Source organism: Martes martes, assembly GCF_963455335.1.
Source record: "Martes martes genome assembly, chromosome: 2".
NCBI lineage: Eukaryota > Metazoa > Chordata > Mammalia > Carnivora > Mustelidae > Martes > Martes martes.
The window spans coordinates 80,051,619-80,074,662 of NC_137889.1; the positions used below are offsets into that span (position 1 = coordinate 80,051,619).

The window sequence follows — 23,044 nt, forward strand, 5'->3', positions numbered from 1 at the left end:
CACCAGTGTTATTTTAATTTTTTCCTCAAATAATTGTTTTATGTTTTAAAAATATGAGCTAAGGGCTAAAATTATGAGCTAAGGGGAAAGGCTGAATCTTAGAATAAACCTGATTGAGCATCTCCAAATAACCTAAGTCTTAACATCACCAGCAATGGGGAGAAGAGGCAAACCTCAAGATTAAAGAGGGACATATAGCAAAGTAGTACGTTACAAGTTTCTCTGATTAGCCAAACTGGACATGTAGAAAAAACCTATAATTTTTTAGACTGAACTAAGAACTATAACAGACAACTGATTTGATGCCAATACAGTCCATTCTGCAATCTATAAAACGAAAGCCACAAAAGCCTAGATGTATGACAAGATACTCTAAAAGCCTTTTTTTTTTTAAATCTCACCAATGGTGAGAAAATGAATAAACCCAAACAAAACAAAACAACAACTATAAAATAAAAACAGACCATTACAAAATGATTGATTCACTCCCAATATAATTAGATAGAAGGACTCTGAAGTAATAAAAAGTGAATGATGCCCTTTAAGAACCAAGGCTAAACCAAAATGGCAAGTACAGACTTGGCATAATGGGGAAGAGGTAAGCATGAAATCTGGTGCCATTCTTTCCCCCACCTTACTACCTTCTACTCCTCAACACAAACCCACCACTGCTGACTGGCTGCTTTCCTGTCTTTCCTTCCCACCTCTGCCAATCTGTCCAAGATGTTTGCCTTTCTCTACCTTCTTAATCACACTGTACCTGAAAAAAATGGCTCAAATCCTATTTCTTAATTAAAACCTTCTCACTCACCATTTTCCAAATTCCAAAATATTTATCTCATCTAATTTCATTCTATTTTATACTTTTCTCTATTGAATTCTTAGTCCTGAGGTATCTAGGTATCCTCCTCCAACTACATTGAACCTCCTTTCAGACAGGAACTGTGTGCTGTACCAGGTGGAAACTGGGCACCATTTCAGTTACTATTTGTTCAGATAGAGCAGACCATGGCATGCTTCTGCTCATAACCCACCGTTCCCTAACAACGGACAGTCCAAACCCCTTAGCATAGCATGAGAGGGAAGCAATATATTGCTCTGCAAAGTGCAAAGCCTTGAGAACATCTGTTCTTTCCCACTAGCCATATGATCTTGGTGAAGTGAAATTCTAAGATTCTAGTTCCTCCACTGTAAAATGGAGATGTCGATACCTTTTTCACAGGTTTAACAAAACAGTATCTATGCAGTGCCTTGTATAATAAGTACACAAAAAATACGAGTTCTCTTCGTCTCTTTTCTTCTATCATGACCCTTTCCAAAAGGTCCAACCTACAATTGTACTTTCTGCTCCTAACCCCGAATATCCTATACAGCAAACTTCACCCAGTTCAGCCACACTACACTTTTTTCCCACCAATTCCTCAGGGCCTTTGAACAAATGTGCTGTTCCAGCTTCTAAACAGTACCTTTTATCTATCATTACTCATCCTTTGAATTCCAGGTTAATCACTACTTCCTCTGAGAAGTGTTTTAGTAGCTTTGAAATAAAGTGAGTCACTGTCCTCCTGAGTTCCCAGAGCATTCTGTACATGCCCATATTAAGCAGTTGCCAGTATCAGAATATTTATTTTAGGAGTCTTCCCCCATTAGTTTTTAAGCTCCTCTCACTCACCAGTACCCCCAATACAAACACTATACAATGCCTGATTGGCACTCAGCTATATTCTTAATGAATTAATTAATAATTTAATAGACACCAGCTCAGATATGGTATTAAAATGAAAGTCAGGGGCGCCTGGGTGGCTCAGTCGGTTAAGCATCAGACTCTTGGTTTCCTCTCAGGTCAGGATCATAGGGTCGTGAGATCTGGATGAGCAGGGAGTGGGCTCTGCATTCAGCACGGAGTTGGCTTGTCCCTCTCTTTCCCCCTGTACTCATGTCCCACCCCCCAATACCCCGCAAAAAATAAAGTGAAAGTCAAAGATGTAAGTTTTTTAATTTACTAGTAACCAGAGGAATGAAGCCAGGCTGAAAGAACTTCCTTAGCAATATCCTGTAGGTCCACACGGTGGCGATGTCTCCACGTGAAAGAGCTGTGTGTGCTGCTCCACATTCCATACTTAATAAAGCAGGAAGCTAATACAAGTGATCAAATCAAAGTTGACAAGGGGGTTGAAAGAACCATCATCAGCATCAAAAGAAAACTAACTCAGCAAAGAGGGCTATTAGAGAGCAAAAAAATAACATGAAAAGACTACTTCATTCAGTTGTTAATACAATATGGAAATTTAATGGTGTTTTGTGGAACCCAATCACCCCAAAGGGCTGCTTATGGCAATGAAGGCAAAGAAAACGGAGGAGAAAGACTTGTAATAAGACAGGAGTGGCAGGAGGGGGCAGGCAGCTGTGGGCAAAGATACTTGTCTGGTTTAATATTCAGTTCAAAACAGACATCTAAGGAGGGGAGGAGTGGTGGCGACAAATAGAAACTTAAATACTGGTAAGAATGGTACCCTTGCAAAACCCAAATGATTTGGGACCAGAAAGTAGTGCTTTCCCAGATGACCTACAAAATAAGATATGAGGAGGGCATGAGCGCTACAAAAAGTGCACCCCCCATTATAGCAGATCAAGTGCAATATGGCACTGGCACAAGTCAGGAGTGATCCAGGGGAGTGTAGAAGAACCTCCACAGTGCTTTCTACTGGCAGCATTAAGAAAACATGAAAATCATGGTGAATAAGGATGGTCACCCATTCAGGCAAGCATCAGTGAAGTATGTACAAACAGTGGTTAGGAAGACCATTCAGGGAAGAGGTGGTACGTGGCAATCAGAGAGGCTAGGTACAACCAAGACCTCAAACACCAAACATCAATTTTTTGGATACTTTAGAAAGGATGTTATACCACAATCAAACATCAAAGCTGCTGGCATCCGAGAGACGCAGAGACAGGGTTCTTACCGCCTTTATGTGGGCGACTGGCTCCACATCTGGGGTAAAACATGAAGACTAACAAAAGTTCCAGTAACTAAGTAGAAACAACTAACAAGGAATCTCAGAGGGCCAGCCACCAAGTGCCCCAAACTAGAAAAACACCTGTTTCTTCTCCTGCATCCACTGAGCAGCAGCATCCAACCAGAGGATAAAACCAGAAAACAGAAAATCTTCCTACTTGTTTCTCCTTCTCCCCAACCTATCGTCACATTCTTTTTGTGCCTCCCAACCCCCAAGCCTTTCAATCGAAGCCGTCTGCTGAAGTTCAGGCCCTCATTGCTGCTTACCTATGCTGTCATTATACTCTTTTGATGGGCTTAGACTTGTACTCTCAAAATACAGGATTACGCCAAAAACCAACATGAAAATGACTTTACTTATTTACAGCAAATTATTCTCTGTTCTTTTACAGGGGTCAGGCAGTCAGTTCACCTCAGAGGTTTTCAATATGCACTTGTGAGCCCCTTGGGACAGTCCAACCCTCCTCCAACCATAATAGCCACTGCTATTGAGCTAAATAGGATTTCCCTTGAACAAAGTGTTCCATGGCTTAAAAAAAGAAATTCAAACAATGGCCACCTTCCAATATACAGATGGCTTTTCAGATACACAATAATTTTAATCTTTTTCAAATACATTACATCACTTTTGTTACTGGATTTATCAGAAAGTTTAATCATAGTTGTTTTTGGTTTTTGCTCCTCTGATGGGACTGTAAGCTATAAGCTGAAAGACAAAATAGGTATTATTTATTTTTGTATGGCCAATGACACAAAGTAAGCTCACCAGATAAATTAATGCAACACAGCATTGTAAGTGACCTTAACAATATTAGGTCAAAAGAAAAATGAACCCACACCATTTTTATTAAGGCATAAAATATAACTTATTTTAGAGCTCTACCAAGAGTTACAACTGCTTGGTACTCATATTCCTAACTTATAGAGAAGCAATATTTTATCATAAAATCATACTTCATAATATTTAATCATATATAAATACATAAATTCCCATACTTATGAAAACATTTTAAAAAAACATTTAAAAATAGAGGGTAACTTTGTATTCTATTTTCTAAGAGTTCTAAATTATAAGGAAGTTACTTCACTTTTATAAATAAAAACCTTGAAGGAAAAAAAAGCACCTTATAACATTAAGTTTTTCAGAAAATCCTTATTCTCTACTCAAAGCACTCAATTACAGAAGCTTAGAACCATGAAAAAGTAAACAGAAGAACTCTGAAAACTGATGAAAATATTAAGCTATTTCAGCTTTATTTGAAAAAATGTATTTTGAAAATAAGGAATGTCATAGGTATCCTTTTTTTAATTATAATTTACTTAACCAGCAAAATGAACACTATAAACTACTGAAGAACTAGTAAAGCCAGAAATCCTATAGGCTCATAAATGGAGTCATTCTTAAACATAAAATCATTTAAAAAATGAAATGAAGGAGTGATGCCTTGGGAGCCATGAAGTTACTCAGAACTTTTCTCTTAATGAAAGAAAAAAATTCAATGCAGATTACATATTTATTACAATATATCGGTCATTCAGCTACATTAAGGGTGGAGGGGTACTTTGGAGGGCTCAAGAAACAATTTATCAAATTTAAAAGACCAGGCAAATCTGAAAAATTAATGGTTTTGAAAACTACCAATGGGTCATGAAATTAATTTATAAAGCTGTGTCTTTCAGAATTACACACTGCAGGGTTTTTTTTTTTTTATTTTTTTGTTTTTTCACAACAAACCTGTTCCTCAACTAGAGAAAACTGGTGCTCAGAAATTAAAGAGAATTGTAGAAATCCTGAAATGGAGTCAAATCCAAAGCCCAATCTGCCCAACCCACTGAACAAGGTCCTGGAATAAGTGCAATAATACTGCCTAACGATTTACAGCACTACTAACCCATACTTATCAGAAAGCAGGAAGCCTTATTTACCAACTATATATTTTCTCAAATAGCTGTTTTTGAGAGTTCAGAGGTCTTTATGCACTAAGGAGTTTCACAGAAAATTGACACAAAGAATCTCACATCAAATATGCAGTCAGCTCTTTTATTACAAAATGAGACCATAAGGAAGGTCTTTATCGGCTGATCTAGAAAAGGAGTATCTTCCTTTGAAATAAATTAAAAAAAAAATAACAACAGAACAGATTAATGCAAATTTCTGTACTAGGCATGGCAAATGTAAACCATAGTCCTTGCCCTGACAGAGTTTAAAATTAAATACAGTTTTGAAAGTTATTTACTCTTCCATTCACCACAAAAACAGAAATTTTTATTGAAAGACTACTAGTAAATATTAAAATACCAATATTGCTAAGAAGCCCTCAAGTATTACCATATGTACATAAAACAATCTTTCTAAGTAAGTCCATATGTTGGTGTGCATACATACACACACACAGGGGTGTGTGTATCTGAATTTTCATACTTACATAGGGCACATGAGTACCTCACAACATGCCAAGCTTGGTGGTCAAACATCCTTGTACTACAATTCTATGCACGGGCTAATTCTTTAAAAATATCATTCCTTTGTATAAATGAAATCTTAGGTTTCACCATTCTCTTCACACACACATACAAGTATAGCAAAATTACGGAAACATGGACAAGAAAGATACTTAAAAATTGTGATTACATGTTGCTAGGAAAGAAAGGAGATTTGAAACACTGGGGGGTTTTTTAGGGTATGTTTGTTTTTTAAAGTGGGGAGCTAAAGCAACCTAGCTAATCGATGCATAATGTAAAATAAAATAAATGCTTGGCCACATCAGGAAGGAAAAAAGCAGCACAGTAATTGGATATGTGCCAAAGAGTCAAAGAACATTCTTATGGATGGCAGAGACTGAGACATTTAGAGTCTGTAGGGATGGGGGTGGGAGGAGAGGTCGGTAGCACAGGAGAAAAGAGGAATAACCACCCTGAGCAGGGAAATGGACCCCTCTTTCCCCTGGAGGGATGGGAGAGACAGGAGGCACCAGCAGCCAGACAAATTGGGCATTTGAGAACAGAAAGTGAAGCCTGAAGCAAACTCCCTTGAGGAGGAGTGGGAGGGCTTGGTGACCTTATAGAGAAGTAACAATTCAGGATAGCTGCTGTAAAAACAGGAAACCAAGTCAACAAATGAAAAGACTGCTACAAGCAATAAGGGCTGAGCTGAGGCTTGAGGTTCTAAATTGCACATTTACAGATTTAAATCAAAATACTTGAAGAGACTCAATAGGCCTCAATGAAGCTTTTTTTTCTTTTCTTTTCTTTTTTGGAACAATTTCCTCTCCTGCAATAAGGAAAGAAACTCCTTCACAAAATGCTATGGAAACTCTTTTGGAAACTAAAGGATTCAGGCAGACATATATATGGAAAATGAGCACAGAGATAGAGTTACACATATTTATACTGTGGATATGTGATGTGTGTGCACACTTATAAAAAGCTGTAATGGTTGAATTTCTGATCCAAAGGCTTTTAGCACTTCAAATGTATCTATAAATTAAAACGAGGATGGTTGACCACTAAAGAAAAACTAACACTGAAAGGACACATTGTTTATCTCATTTCTGGAATTAAATTCTTTAAGTAAAATATCTCTAAATTAAAGTCCATCAGCTTAGGAATTTTATTATCCAACTCTACTCCCAAGTGAGCAAAATACAGATAAAATATAGCAGATAACAAACGAAAGGAAGGCAGAAATCTCCTGATATTCTCATCCACTGTATAAAGTTCAACTAATTTTATCTTTCTAGTACAGAAAAATACTAGAATGTAAATGGTCAATTCTAAATTTTTTAAAGTTCAATATCATCAGAACCACAATTCTCCCCCTAATCTCAATACAATTTAAAGCGCATTTTCGTCATCCTGTTGGTTTATGCTAAAACAATAACACCATGGCAGTTAGACATTACTACCATAATGCTTTCCTAACGAAAGTATAAAGCAACTAAAAAATTGGGAGACCAAAATGTAAATTATCAAAACACTGATGATGACAATGACAGTAGCAGCTAACTTTTTTTGAAGATTTCTTTTTTTATTTTAGGGGTAGGGGAGTAGATGAGGAGAGGGACAGAGGGAGAGAATCTCAGCAGACTCCCTGAGAAGCAGCTAAAATTTTTATGCACTTACTATATATGCAATGCTCTACATACTTTACACACAGTACTGATATTGTTCTCACTGACCAACACTACAGAGTAGGTACTATTATTACTGTTCCCATTTTATAGATGAGAAAAAAGAGGTACAGAGTTGGATCAAAAGAATACTATATTTACCTGGTGAAATTATTAAAACCATAGACTTAGAAGTTACCAGCACACAAACACAATAAGAAAAAGACAATACTCATCACTGGGTCATAAAACCAAAGTCTCAAAGTCTTTGATATTCTGGCTACACTACATTCTTAAAGTTGAGGGAGAACAAGAACAGACAAGTCATTTCCCTCATGAGTTAATAACAACAGGTCCCCCAAAGAGGGATGGTATTAAGTTATCATAGACTTATATGCACCACAAATACAAGCGTTAATTTTCCAAACTGCATTTACACAAATTGGTAACAGCAGAAACATATCTATTCAAGGATCACAGCAGAAAACGTTCCAATTACCCTTCATCACAAGATTGGCCAACTACTAGGGATCTGATTAAGTGATCTACAATTAGTCTCTGAATTTTTGGTCTTAGGAAATCATGATCTCCTGAATATGCACAGACTTTTCATTGTTACTAATGCTGTCACCTTATTCTAAGTAGTCAAAAAGAAACAACTGCTACAATCAACTTTATATACAAATTCTAGCCTAAATGCAATCTATTTAGGATTATCTAAAACATGGCTTTGCATTATCAGCATAACTCACATTCACTGTCTAAACTGACTTTTAAAAAAAAAAACCAACTCAGGTATATTTAAAGACACTGTAAATTACCTTCAATTTAAATGCATAATAAGTAATCACTGGTAGGGACTCAAGATAATAGAGGCAGAACGGATGGTGGGTTTCATCACCCCAGGAAACCCGGCAACAGGGAGGGATGATGTGCTCAAACTGACTCGCACACAAGCTATAGCATTTCTCAGGGCGCCATTTCTTACCATGGCATGAAAATGGCCAGTAAAAGCTGGTGAGTGGTAACAACTAAGGTGACAGAATCACAAGGTCTAGGCTCAAATCCAGATTCCACCTTCAAAATGAGACCTTGGCAAGTTCCAAGTTCCTTAGCCCCTAAAAGCCTGAGCTCCTTCATGTGTAAAACTAGGGTGATGACAACATCTACCCCAAAAGGCAAACTATAAGAAGTAAGTTAATGCATGTAAAGCACTTATTAGACTATGTGGGAGATAGGAAGTCCTTGTTCAATGCCTGCTATGACCTCATCATCAATACTACCAAAACCACGTTTTAAAGAAGGGGGGGTGACAACAAAGGTATAGAGAGTTGACACTTACTGCCACTAGACTGCTTCAATAAATGTTAATAATATTCCTCAGAGATTTCCAACCCTGACACTTGTACATCCCATTCCACTGATAGCTTCTAATTGCTCCTAAAAGAAACATATTCTAAAATATTTATATCTTAATTTCTTCAAGAATAAATACGTTAAAGGCATTTGCCTCTTGTTAGTTTTCCCATTAACAAATACATCCTGGTAACTTACTATTCTTCTATATTTGATATACATTCTTTTAATCTCTAGACTAGATATTTACAAATGCCTGTTAAATAGCCTCTAGATGTCATAGTTTCCTACATTACAACCTAAGAATCATCCTAGACCAGATCAGATCAGATCACCCATCCCTGACTTCCCCCATTCCTTCAGTTAGCCTCAGTCCAAGCTTTACTCCCTCAGATTACTTCGTCTCCTCACTAATCTCCCTGCCCAGCCACTCAATCTAATCCACCTCTGTATTTTCAGAGAGACACAGGTATTATCTTTGAGGGGAAGGATGGGGAGGCATTTGGTCACATCATTTTGCTGCTTGAAAACTGGCCACATGGCTACAGTTTAAAACAGATTTAAGAAAAACATCAACCAATAAATAAACTGTAAAAAAAAAAAAAAAAAAGATTTTTTGAGACAGAGATTTTCAATGTTTTCATAATATTAAAGAATCATTTTTTTAGGTTTGATGATAGTATTGTGGTTAGGTTTTTTGTTTAAGTCTTTATCTTTTAAAGATAAAGATACATACCAAAATTGATATGGATGAATTGTTATGTCAGGATTTACTTATAAATAATCCAGCTGGAGGTGGGAGAGGGGGAGTAAGAGATGAAACATAACTGGCCATCAGTTAACAATGTTGGATGATACATACATAGGGGTCCATTATACTGCTATCTTTAATATTGCAAACATTTGCAATTTTCCATAACAAAATGTTATTTAGAAGGGAAAAAACTCATTTCCAATTGCCTAAAGAATCACAACTGGTTATTTTTTTTTTAATTTTTTATTTATTTTCAGCATAACAGTATTCATTGTTTTTTCACCACACCCAGTGCTCCATGCAATCTGTGCCCTCCCTAATACCCACCACCTGGTTATTTTTAACAACACATTCACAAGCAAATATGACTGTGGCCTGACTCTTCTCTCAATCTGTTATCTTGATGCCCACCCACATGTCAGTGGCCCTAAACTTGCCACAGCATTCAGAACATCAGACCAGGCCCTTCCCCTCTCTGTGTCCCCATACTTACTCTTCCTTCTGCCAAGAAAGTCTCTCTAGACCACCAGATACACTTTTGAGAGCTAGTTCAAAGGGCCACTTCTCTAAGACTCTCCCTATTCCCTTCAGGGCTTCCCTTGCACTTCTTCAGCCCTTAGTACCTATCCATTTTCTCAGTTCCTCTGGTTGGTTATTTGTTGTTGTTGTTGTTTTCCTTTTATTCTATTTCTACCTCCTTCAAGAGTTTGTAATTACAGCCTCCCTAAGGGGGAGAAGCTGTATTTCATTTATTTCAATAAATATTCCCTATAATATGCATGGAAAGTAGCAATTATTTATTTAATAGTGCTTTAAAAAACGGAAAGTCAACAGAACAACAGCCAATCATGGCAAACATTAATAAAATAATATGTGCAGTAAACCAGTTTATATGTCCTTAATATAATATATTTACCTGCTATATGTTTATCACATTCTTCAGAAAATCATTGTAATTTTTTCAAGGAATATGTTACACATCTTGAAAGAAATGTCAGTATTATTTATAGAACAAAATAAGCCCAAAGAGATGTGGGCAGCTTATTTTCCTATTTCTGAAAAGGTTACAAACTAAAATATGACATTTATGCTATCATTAAGTCTCACTTGGTGTGGTTATGGGAACATGTATTTTGTTCTGTTGGAAAGACCACATTGTTTCTTATTTCACAATGATAAAAATGTCAAAATATCCATAATATTAAATAATATCTCTGAACCACAAGTGAGAGATACATAGCTATAGATGGGAACTTAGCAGCAAAGGATGGTAAATTTTTACTTTATGGCAGGTAATAGGTGAAATGTTCTACATTTCTAAATTACAAAAAATAAGTTAATGCAATATTAAGGTAAGACTGATCTAGCTGTTACTAATACTTTTGTGAAATTTTAAGAAATTATTTAGTTATTGCAGTATACACTGTACAAAGAGAAAGAAAACACCTACTAGTATAAAACTTCATTTGCTTCATGTCTTTCATATCTCACAGTCTCACACATTAACCTGTAAAAACAAAACAAAACAGAGACATGAGTTCAACGTAAGTCATGAGAAAACATTGTTAGGTTAAAAAGATGAAAGAGCCATGTAGTCTAGAAAGTTAAGATTACTTTATATGGATTGCCACATCATTTATTAGCCTCAAGATAAATATTTTTGGTACCCACGTTAACAAAATATAATAAAATAAAATCTGGTATAGAGATGCTAGAAAAAAAACATTTCATTAGATGTCAATTTGGCTATGTTTATTTTATAAGGAACAAAATAGTATGTGTTTTACACTCTGTAAATGACATGCGGACAAATTAATGTTCTCCGAGGTAAGCAAAAAATGAGAAAAGAACCTAAAAATTAGAAGGGAGAACCTATTAATTTAAAAAATGGTAACGTCATTCATGTTAATGTTACTTACCAGTATGTAATTTCAGACAAAAGTAGGCTTTTATTAACTCAGTATATTTATGACTAATGACTAAATGGAGGTTTTTAAAGATTTGTTATTTTGGCTGATTCATCCCTGAGGAAAAAATTATGGAAATTATGGAAAACATGCATAAATGTTTAAATATTCAAAATTACATCAAGAACAGCATCTTCAAGAAGCATCCTATTGTATTAAGCCCAAGTAAAATTTCCATAAAACACAGAAATGTGAAAGAGGAAATAACTATTCCTTCTTTTGAAGGAACTAGCAAATAAAAAAAATTGGCTATATAAGTAATTATTTTAACAGCACCTCCATTTTGGTCACTGGGGTTAGTGGTCTTCCAATTTGTGAAACTGATCAACCCACATCCATTCTTCCTGTTTGCTAAATCAAATTAACACCACACTCTTGATTTTTCACTTGAAAATGACAATTCTCTTAGATATTCTTTTTCCTTGCTCTTCCTACTACCACCCTATTTCAGAGGTCCTCTCAATCCCTTATGTGAAACATTCCAACTGAGTGTCACTAACTCCAAGAGGCAGCATCAAACCTTGAATACACGTCATTAACACAGAGACTGAATCACACCAATTTATAAGAAAAGGTAAGAGTTGTTGGGTGAGCCTGGTGGTGGGTATTAAGGAGGGTACATATTGCATGGAGCACTGGGTATGATGAAAAACAATGAATCTTGGAACTTTGAAAAAATAAATAAAGTTTAAATTAAAAAAAAAAAAAAAGATGAGTCACAATTAATGGTCTAAAAATACTTGGTCTTAAATTACATAGCATCTCTGTCTTGTTTCCCATTAGAATGAAGGATCCTTGCCCCAACCTCTTCACTGAATCTCATTCCTTCTACAATAGACCCTGCATTCCTTCAGGTTTACCTCCTTCTCCACATAACCATCCATTTCTACCTCTCTCCTAAGTCACTTCCTTTACTAAACAAACACATCTTAGCATCAACTGCTGTGTGGGTCAGGGGGACACCTCTTTTGACCACACATCTTCATCCAGCTATTATCCACATTTTGCTTTTCCCGTGACAGGTACTCCTTTCTTGGACTGCATATATATTATTCTCTCTCCACTTCCTCACCCTCTTAGCACTTCTCCATCATTTGCTCCCTGAAACTCCAAAGAAAGGCTCTAAACCTTATTAGCATCCTCTATGTTACCTAAATCCTTTCTGTCCTTATCTTAATTCCACTTCTCAGCAGTATTTGCTGACTCCCTTTTTCCTTACATCATCATCTTCTCAAGGCTTCCTGTCTTCAGTTTTCTGGTTTTCCTCTTAACTTCTTAGTCACTTTTTCTATCTCCTTTGGATTCTCCCCCATTCCATTCCTCTACCTATCTTCTAAATGTTATCAATTCCTGTCAACCTCTTCTCCTCTGCACCATGTAATCTCATCTAGTTTGTGATTTTAAATTTAATCTATAAAGGGATGACTTTCCAAACAATGCCCCACACCTAGTCTCTCACCATGATATAAACTCATCTAAAGGCCTACTCAACATAGCCATTGGCTGTGTAACAGTGGTTTTATGTTCAAAATGTCCAAAACAGATCTTAAATTTCCTTCCCAAGAATTTGCTTTCCTACAATCAGTAGTACCCAATTGTTTAGGCCAAAAATCTTGAGAGTCATTACCCAACTTGACTCCTCCCTTTTCTTCATATCCCATCTCTCTGCCAGCACCTGTTTCCAAAATATCCTCTCAAATTGACCAAGTCTACAAATGTAGACAATAGCTTCTACGTTTGTACACCTATTGTCCATTCTCCACATGACTTCTAGAGAAATCTTTCTAAACGTTAAGTCAGATTATCTTGTACTTCTGCTCTTGATTTCCACTACCTACGGAAGAAATCCAAACTCCTTATCCCTTGGCGCCTTTATGCACAAAGCCTATTCCCATGGCAGAGTATCTGGGGCATCACTACACTGTGGAGATTTCTGCATAGCTGCCCTGACTCAAATGTTACCTCCTCTGACTACAAAATCAGAGCAGTCCAGCACCCATTCTTACGTGTATGGTAAGTGCTGGAAGGCTTATTTGTACAAACACACCCTAAATGCTCCCGCTAATCACGATCTTGGGACTACAGAGATCCTGTCCTCCCTCTATATTCCCACCAAGCAGAATGTATAGAAGAAAATGTTCAGCATTCAAGGTCAGGGCACTGGGGGATGACTGACCAGAAGCATCTCCTTTGTAACAAAGAGTGTCTGGATGACAGGCCTTGAGCTCCTTGGAACAATGGCCATGCGGGAAGGGGATGGGCTACAGAGAGTTGCTAGGCTGGTTGCTATAGAATACAAGCATGCTGCATGTAGATCTCTGCAACAGATGCTTTGTGTCTAGGCTGACACTTCAGGACTCCCTATGATAAATTCCCCCAATAAACCTATCTCATTGGCTGTCTCCAGGTCATTTCTTTGGCCTCACAAGACAATCATCCACCGTTGGCTTAGAGTCTGTTGGGAGTATGGACTGCACAAGTGGTGAGCCAGCCAGGAAGCCGGCGGCGGTGGGGGGACACATGAGCACCAACATGTGGGAAATGGAACAGGGAAATTTGCAAGGGAAATCCGAGGCTGGCCATCCACATATATGTGGAGCCCTATAGCCACTATCCTTGATTGGATAAGCCCACCACATGAGTACAGGGATACCCCTGAAAATACCGAAGGGTCTAAAGGAAATTTAGACCAAGATAAATGTGACTAAGAAAAGGATCAATGTTCAGCTGCCATAGTTGGGTGACCCCTCCTATCTGTGTAACAGCCTTAAAGAAAGTAAGGAGAAACTGCCTTTAGAGAGGATTTCTAGATTAACATAAATGATACTGCAGAGACCTTGATAATTGGCTTGAGGAAACAAGATGTTAAAATTAATAACATTGGCACACAGAATGACCCAACTGAAGGGTGGTAAACTGCCCTGGCAAAGGAGTTCCTATGGCTATTGTGGGAGCCAACTAAGAGTTCTACTGAGGAAGAGACTAATGGAACTGGGTCCATAAAAATTCCCATTCTCTTGGCTCAGCCTCTTGTTACTAGCCAAAATGAAAGCAGAACATCCATGCCCATAGTGTGGAACCCTGGAACCTGCCCATGCCTAAACACCAGCACAGACCACAGTGAAAGACTATATAACTGCCAAACTGGTAGAATTGGAAGATAAATTCAGACAGAAATGAAGGGAATCCATGGTGCTATGGTTGCTCAGTATATGGGACACGGGCATGGAAGGCAGTTTGCTTTGGGTCGGGAATGTCCAAGATGGCGTTCGTTACAACACACCCTGCTTTAAGGTGGCATCCCCAAGGCATCCTCAGTGAAGGCTACATTACCCTTTACTCTCCTAGGCGGTATGGCACTGTAAATTAGCTTGGCCTAACGGGGGCAGGGTGTGCTGACCTCCCTTTATGAAGGGAGACTATGGAAAAGCTCCAGCACATCCTACGAGAGCTGTCCATGATGAACATTACAGAGGTCTCGATAAGGAACTGTTTGCCATAGATATTAAAGATATGGTGGTACAGTCTGCCCCCAATCATTGGTACGGAGCACTAATGTCCATCTTGACCCACTAATGGGATAGCCTGTATCATGGGCTGAGCGGGCTGCCACAGATCTGAGGGAAACAGAAAAGGTCAGAAAAAGAGGTATCAGAAAGGCAGGAATGAAGGAAAGGGACTCACAGCAGAAGGAAACAAAGAAAAGGGCTATGCATGTTACCTGTTGCCAGCTGTAGTAAGAGGTAGGGCAGCACAGACCGCCACCGCCCACCCCACCCCACCCCCCAGCCTTCCGCCTTGAGAAAGCAGACAAACAATCCAAAGCAGTACTTGTTGGGCTCTGGCAGAAATTAAAAACCTGAACAGCAATTTACAAAGGGCACCCTCAGAGAGAGGATGACGGGAGCTTTCTCTATGAACGAGCAAAGAGGCAAAGGACATGGACTGCTGATTCGAGCTGCTGTCACCTGGGTGTCTGGGGACTGGAGCCACATGTCAGTCACATGTAGAACTTACCATATATTGGTCTAATAGAAACAGAGTGTTTTGGCTCTACTGGTGCCAAATTTACTCTCCTTTATGAAAATAACTACTTTCAAAGGTCCATCTCTGCCATCAATGATGATGGGGAGGTGGTATCGTCTAAATGAAGCAGTTGGCTCTACAGCAACTGCGGACAGGACAGCTCTCCCCAAAGCCCCATTCACTGAATATAACCCCAATATCCAAATATATTCTAGGAATGGATGTCCTCCCAGGACTAACATTACAGACTACTGCAGGGGAATTCAAATTGAGGGTGCACTTGGTCAAACAAATAATAAGAGATGTAAAATGGACAGCTATAATACTACTTGTGCCACAGAGGATGATGGCAATTAAACCATATCACCTCCCAGGAGGCCATGAAGAAATCACAGGCATGATTAAGGAATTAGTCAATGTGGGCATTATATGATCAACTCATGGTCTATATAACAGTCTCATCTGGCATGTGAAGAAACCAAATGGAATGTGGAGAATGACTGTGGATTACAGAGAACTAAATAAGGCGGTACCCCCTCTTCGTGCAATAGTGCCCAACATCATGTCACTTGTTGACTTGAATTGGGGAAGTTCTAGGTACATATTATTATGTGTTAGACCTGGCTAGCACCTTTCTCAGTATTCCCATAGCCCCAGAAAGCCAAGAGCAATCCACTTTGACCTGGTAAGAACAGACATTCCTCATCCTACCACAGGGGTATTTATAGAGCCCCACGATTTGCCACAGTTTTGCGGCCAGTGGCCTAAGTCACTAGGCAATTCCAGAGGCGGTCGGTCTGTCTGTTTCATGACACTGATGATCTAATGTTAACTTCTCAGTCTTTTTCTACTTTGCAGTCCACTGCACCAGACTTGCCTTCTCACCTAACAAGTCAAGGATGAGCAGCAGTCAACAAAAACAAAACACAAGGCCCTGGCTCACTGGATAAGACAAAAGATATTTCTGCAGCAGGTGCTGATAAAATACAGGTACACCCATGCCCCACCATCCCAAAGCAGTTACAAACTTTCATAGATATCTTAGGGTATCGGCTTCAGTTTACCCCTTGCGTGGCTCACCTGCTTCTGCCCCTTCATAGACTGGTTTAAAAAGGAGCTGAATGGGACTAGTCCTCAAAGTCAAGGCAAGCATTTAAACAAGCCAAAATGGCTATTAAATACATTGAAGCCTTAAGGATTCTCGTACAGGGACAGCCATATGAACTGGATGCAGCCAGTTACCCAGAAGGGTCTGGATGGAGCGTGTGGCAACAGCAAGGGCACAAACATGTGCTATCAGGTTTCTGTTCACATTTATAAAAAGGAGCTGAGACCCAATACAGCATTTTAGAATAACAGCTGTGTGCTATTTACCATGCCTCTTGGTAAGTAGGAAACATAACTAAAGGGATCTCAGTAACTGTTCACATCCAAAATCTTATAGCAGGATTGCTGAAGAGTATATTCCAAAAGCCCAAATCAGGCAGCACCCAGCCCCAAACTAGCTGAATGGCATGCCTACCTTCGACAATGTAGTACCTTGACACACAGCTGTACTCCATTCTTGGTCCCGTAACTTATGTCACAGCCATTAACTGACACAGCAGAGCCACCATGGCTGCCATCATTTTGTGCTGGACGGAGACAGACCCATGCCTAAGCATGCCGGGTACATGATGGCTCAGCAAGGGTCAAACCTGCATGGCCATTGCCATCCAACCCTCAACTGAAAGAATCGTCTAAGACTCTAGCAATAGACATAGTAGTCAATGGGCCAAACTGTGAGCAGCATGGGTGGTGCTGCTCCACGAGCCGACCCCCTCTGTTATATACACAGAGAACTGACCATGTGGCTTCTCCAATGGAAGGCACAGGACTAGAAGGTAGTGGAGCACCCACTCTAGGGCAACATGTGGAAGGACATTCTCCAGCAATTATGAGGTATGAACATCACTACTGGCCATGTAGATGCACACACAGTATGCACTCCACCTGATAACAAGCTGATTAGCTGGCCCATGGCTGCCTCCTAGAAGAGATGCCAACAGAAGATGTTACCACCTGGCTACACAAGAAGACAGGACATCAAGGACAACAGACCTTGTGGGCCATTGCTAAGAACTGGAGCTAACTGTGGTGTTACAAGACATTGTAACCATCTGCTAACAATGCTCAACCTGTGCTCAGAAACAACCATGACCTCTGCCAAGAGACACTGGACAAATAGCAAGGGAGTGGCACCCCATTCAGAGATGGCAGACTGACTACATTGGTCTGCTACCCTTTCTCTGATGGCTGCTGTTATACTTTGATGTGTACTGACACTTAATCAGGACTCCTACAAGCCTACCTCAGTAAGCATGCTAACCAAAAGGCTAACATCCGTAGTCTAGAACAGCTGTGTGCTGCCTATGGGGTACCACTGATATCGACAGCGACCAAGGCTCCCAGTTTACATGACACGAAGTGCAAGAGTGGGCCAACACTCAACATATCCATTGGCATCTCCATCTACCATACAATCCCACTGCACCTGGACTGACAGAACGTGTGAACTGGCTGTTGAAACAACAATTGCGGCAAGAAACGCATTCACTGGCCCTCTGGACAAGCTACCTGTCAACAGCTATATGGGCATTAAATTAACATGTACATTCTAATCAGTCCAGTGCTTACACTCTACTCACTCAAGGACCTGATGTCAGTCTTAGAATACAAGTAGACAGCATGCAGGAAGGATGTTCTCTGCTGCAAGCAGAGACACAAGATAACCTTCTATTGTCCCTGCCGCAAGATCCACCTACAGGGGAACATATAATTAAATGGCCTTGGAAGTGACAAAGAAGTCCACAGTGGTTCGGGTTTTTGGCCCAGTGGAACAGGAATAGAACAGGACCTATACCCATCACCCCATTTCTTCATCCCACTCTACCAAAGACAATGAAGGTACACAAGCCCAGGCTTCTCATAAAAAAAATAATAATAACACTACTGGGGCACGTGGGTGGCTCAGTCAGTTAAGCACCCAACTCTTGATTTTGGCTCAGGTCATGATCTCAGGGTTCTGAGACTTGAGCCCCATGCTGGGCTCTATGCTGGGTGCAGAGCCTGCTTAGCACTAAGTCTTTTCCCCCACTCTCCCTCAAAAAAAAAAAAAAAAAAAGACACTCTCATAATCACCTTATGGAACATTATTATACCCCCATCGTCCTTTTCAGATCTGTCCCACTGTGTAACAGAGGGAAGGCAACAATTGGGTACTATAAACCTGGAGCCAAACCACAATCATGGGTGGTGTTATCCCAGAACAACACCGCTTCCTGCTTTCTATTAAACAATCATGACTTGCCTCTTCTGGTGGCTACTGAACAGCTTAACTTTTTGCCTTTAGACTCTGCATGGAGGACCTATTTGCCAGTTGGGTCCTGACCATAGCTTCTATACAGAATAAAACCAACTGTTGGGTATATAGTGAACTCTCCCCTCCCTCTCAGCGACTGCAGGCTTCCTCTGGCAAAATGTTTCTAGGATTTCTTTTTTTTTTTTTTTAAATATTTATTTATTTATTTGACAGACAGAGATCACAAGTAGGCAGAGAGAGAGAGAGAGAGAGAGAGAGAGAGGAGGAGGAAGCAGGCTCCCTGCTAAGCAGAGAGCCCCTTGTGGGGCTTGATCCCAGGACCCGGAGATCATGACCTGAGCCGAAGGCAGAGGCTTTAACTCACTGAGCCACCCAGGTGCCCCTGTTTCTAGAATTTCTGAGCCATTTGTGTTCTCCTATTATTTGGATACTGTGGCTTGTACTGTTGTTGTAGGATTTAGTTGCAATGTACCTCAGCATACTTGGCCCCACGGACATTGTGACAGAAGAGAAAATTTAAAAATGTACAGGCCATGGGCACCTGGGTGGCTCAGTCATTTGAGCATCTGACTCTTCTTTTCATCTCAGGTCATGATCTCAGGGTCATGAAACCTGCTTAAGATTCTCTCTCTCCCTCTCCCTCTCCCTCTGCCCTTCCCTGCCACCACCTCTCGACAACAACAACAACACAAAGTATGGACCAACCAGGGCAGGACAGGTGGAGTATATGGTACATGGTAGAAGGCTAGTTTGTACAAGCACACTCCAAATGTTCCTGTGAATTACTATCTTGAGAATACCGAGATCTCACCCCCCCCCCTTTATATTCCAATCAAGCAGAGTATGTACAAGAACATGTTGCTCAGCATTCAAGGTTGGGGCTCCAGGGGTGGCCAACCCAGAGGGACTGGATGGCGGGCCCTGAGCTCCTTGGAATGCTGGCCATGGAAGGAGGAGAAGGGCTATAGACAGCTGCTAGACTAAGTTGCTACACTATAAAAACTTGTTGCCTGGGGGCACCTGGGTGGCTCAGTGGGTTAAGTCTCTGCCTTCCGCTCAGGTCATGATCCCAGCGTCCTGGGATCGAGCCCCGCATCGGCTCTCTGCCCAGCAGGGGAGCCTGCTTCCCTCTCTCTCTGCCTGCCTCTCTGCCTACTTGTGATCTCTGTCAAATAAATAAATAAATAAAATCTTAAAAAAAAAACCAACAAAAAAAAACAACTTGTTGCCTGTGGGTCCTAGAAGCAGGTGTTTTGTCCAGTTTGCTTTTCTTGGATTCCCTGTAAGTTCCCTCCATGAACTTGTGTCTCAATCACTGCTTCTGGGTCTTTTCTTCAGCCTCAGCAGACTATCACCTACCCTTGGTTGAGTCTCCTGAGCTATGGCTTTGCACCATGCTGAAAACACTAACATCTGAATGAAACAACACACCCCCATTTACTTAGATCTTGTCTGCCCCCCAGGAACATAAGCTCCATGATGGCGGAGTCTTGGGCTACTTCAGTGTATCTCCATGGCTTATGTCAGGGTCCAGCACATGGTAGGCACACAATCAATGACTGTTGGCTGAATAAATCAACCTAACCAGTACCCTCAGAGAATCACAATGAAATCTCCTATAAGACAAATAAATGGGGAAAGTACTAAAACTGGTGGTCATCTTTGAACATCACTGGAGGATGATTTACAAAAAGCACACTGATATTCCCTGAATTCTTCAAGAGCATACTAAGCATAATTTAGTGGTTTCTTAATGATCTAAAACTGCTCATATAGCAATAATCACACTTATCTGTAATGCTAAAGAATATAAATTTCAGCAGGCTCTTTTTTCCAACACTGAATAGGTTCAGACTGTTACTCGGCTTTCTCAGATTTTTGGCCTCCTCTCCTAACTATAGCATCCTCTGCCCTTCTGGCAAATATGCTGCTTTTAATCCATGTGGATTCGGGGAGTAAATGTTAGAAAAATAAAATGTTAAAAATTTTTGTTTTTAACTGAAGACCTGAAAACCTATACACTGCACAGAATATGTGATCTTACAGCAACATGGTCATTACTGCACACCAATTAACACTCAGAAGCAATTTACTGCTTACACATGGGTGGGCCACAATAATGCAAAGCTGTAGTTTTCGAATAAATCAAAGTCTCTGCTGTCCCTCAGAGAAGACTAATGTTCTCTTACCCAACACTGAATAAACAAACTTTCAAATCTTGATTAAGTGCTGCTGTTTCTTTTCTAAAGCTGGAAAGCTCCATTATGTGGAAGCCTTAACTGTTCTCTGTTAATCCCAGGGATAACATTTTTATGTATAAAATTCAAACAAAATATATTATCTAAATAAGATATATTTTTCCTAGAAATGGTAGCTACTGTAAAGTAGTTTATCCAAGTCATTGTATTTATCTGTACCTCTATTTTTTGTTATTAATCATGTTGGTATCTTGATCTTATTCTAAAAAAGGACTGAAGTTAGTTTCAGCAGATATTTTCCGTAAATATCAGAAACAAATGATTTTTAACATAAACAGAATAAGAGAAACATCTTAAAGTTCCCTCCCTGTAAGCTCATGCCAACAAACAAAACTGTATGGCCTCCAAAACAGACTTTCTAAAGTATAAATAGATTCAACTATACCACTGAATTAATCGGTTATTTCTACCCAAAAAATTTCCCTTTGAAACAGTGGAAAATTGGTGGTTCTAAAGTTGGGTTGATGGATTAATGGGCTTCATCACACTACTTACTCTCATAATTTTGAAAATTTCCAAAAGCAGTATTAAAATTGTCCTTGTTCTATTGCACAGAATCCCTGTTACCTAAATAATTTTACAACCACATATACTACAGACATACATTGTACAATCAATATGTGTAAACATTATTTAAATATTATCCATGTGTGGTTTTAGACACACACGGGAATGTGCCGTTTATATTTGCTTATTACATAATTCCATTTGCACTTGCAGATTAACTATATTCAATCAAATAGTACTAAAATTTCTTCTTAGGGTAGCTGTCACCAAAAACACAAGATGAAAGACCCTTTAAAGATCATTCCTACTTTAATTTGAGCCATCTTCTAAATTCCCAATGGTTTTGCCCTTTACAATAAAACTTGAATATTTAAACACTTAACCTGCAATCTACTTTAATTTAAATGATTTTCATTAAAAATTAAATTTTAGAAGTACTCAATCCTCTTGACACTTTTTTCAATTAACAACTAAATATGAAATTGACATGCCCACAAATTAATTAGTGTGTAAAGAGTAAAGGGAAAATATACAGAAAAAGTATTCTTTTAATAATTAAAAACTGCTAGTATCAAAACTAGCTATAGTTGGAGGAAACAAACCCTTCTCTATGTCCTTGCTGGTGTTTATAATTCATCTTCCCATGGTCCTTTATAGTCTGTTCCAGTTAAGACAAAATCGTTGGATTATATGTTTTTGTTCTTTTAGTATAGCCCAGATAACCATAATTAAGCTTACTCTATCACTATAGAATAGAATCAATAAGATTTTATACATGCTTCGCAAAAAAAAGGCAGTTAAGTTAATGCCATAAATATATTCCATACAAAGACCTAAAACATAAAAATAATGAACCTAATTGTTCTATGAATGGTTAAAAACATTCTGGGTTCCTATGTATCTAAATGCAAAAATGTAGATCTCTGTTTGCAAGGACAGCAAATAACAGTCCTTTTAGGGTATTCACCAAGTAGTGTTTATTCCTTTAGATGAGGAGAGAGGGGAGTGGGATACAGAGGAAGAGAGGATACCACTATGGCAGAAATGTCAAAAATTATTATAAGGATGTAAAACTTATAATACCAAGTACAGAGGCTAGATGAGGCAGTTTTTGAAAGTTATCTCTAAACCTACTTAACCATAATAAAGGATCATATAAAACTCCAGCATCCCATTATTAGTCATTGTAAAATGACTTACCTAAGTTGGTGCTCTCTCAAGTTTGATAAGGCTTCCATACCATGTAAATAGGAATATACTATTTCCAAATCCTGTTTGAAAAGAAAAATAGAAATTATTAGACTTTTTAAGAAAAATCAAGAGAAAAGCTAAATCACACAAATGTCATCCATTCAACCACCTTGGGGATACAGACTAGGGTATTAAAATATAAAATAAATTGGCTTAAACTTATGAAAATAAGTATTTTAAGAAACTTGGAAAATTATCATTTTTTTAAAAAGACATTATTTATTTTGAGAGAGAGAGAGAGTGTGTGTTTGCGCATGTGTAAGGTGTGAGGAGAATCTGAAGTGGGCTCCCGAGAGCAGCCTGGAGCCTCATGCAGGGATCACTCCCACCATTGTGAGACCATGACCTGAACCAAAACCAAGAGTCTGACGCTTAACTGATTGACCCACCCAGGTGCCCATATCCTGTTTGTTTTGTTTTAAAATAAGAGTTCTATTGA

General features: G+C 39.1%; 1 protein-coding gene across 1 annotated transcript in view; it reads right to left on the minus strand.

Moving 5' to 3' along the window:
* The window catches only part of RAPGEF2 (Rap guanine nucleotide exchange factor 2), a 239,931-nt gene that overhangs the window by 150,443 nt on the left and 66,444 nt on the right, over window positions 1-23,044 (minus strand). Inside the window, exons 2-3 of the mRNA XM_080797491.1 lie at window positions 22,555-22,625; window positions 10,686-10,742 (exon numbers count right to left, since the gene is read on the minus strand). Of these exons, the coding sequence (XP_080653617.1) occupies window positions 10,686-10,742; window positions 22,555-22,625 (128 nt within the window). The remainder of the gene's footprint in view (window positions 1-10,685; window positions 10,743-22,554; window positions 22,626-23,044) is intronic.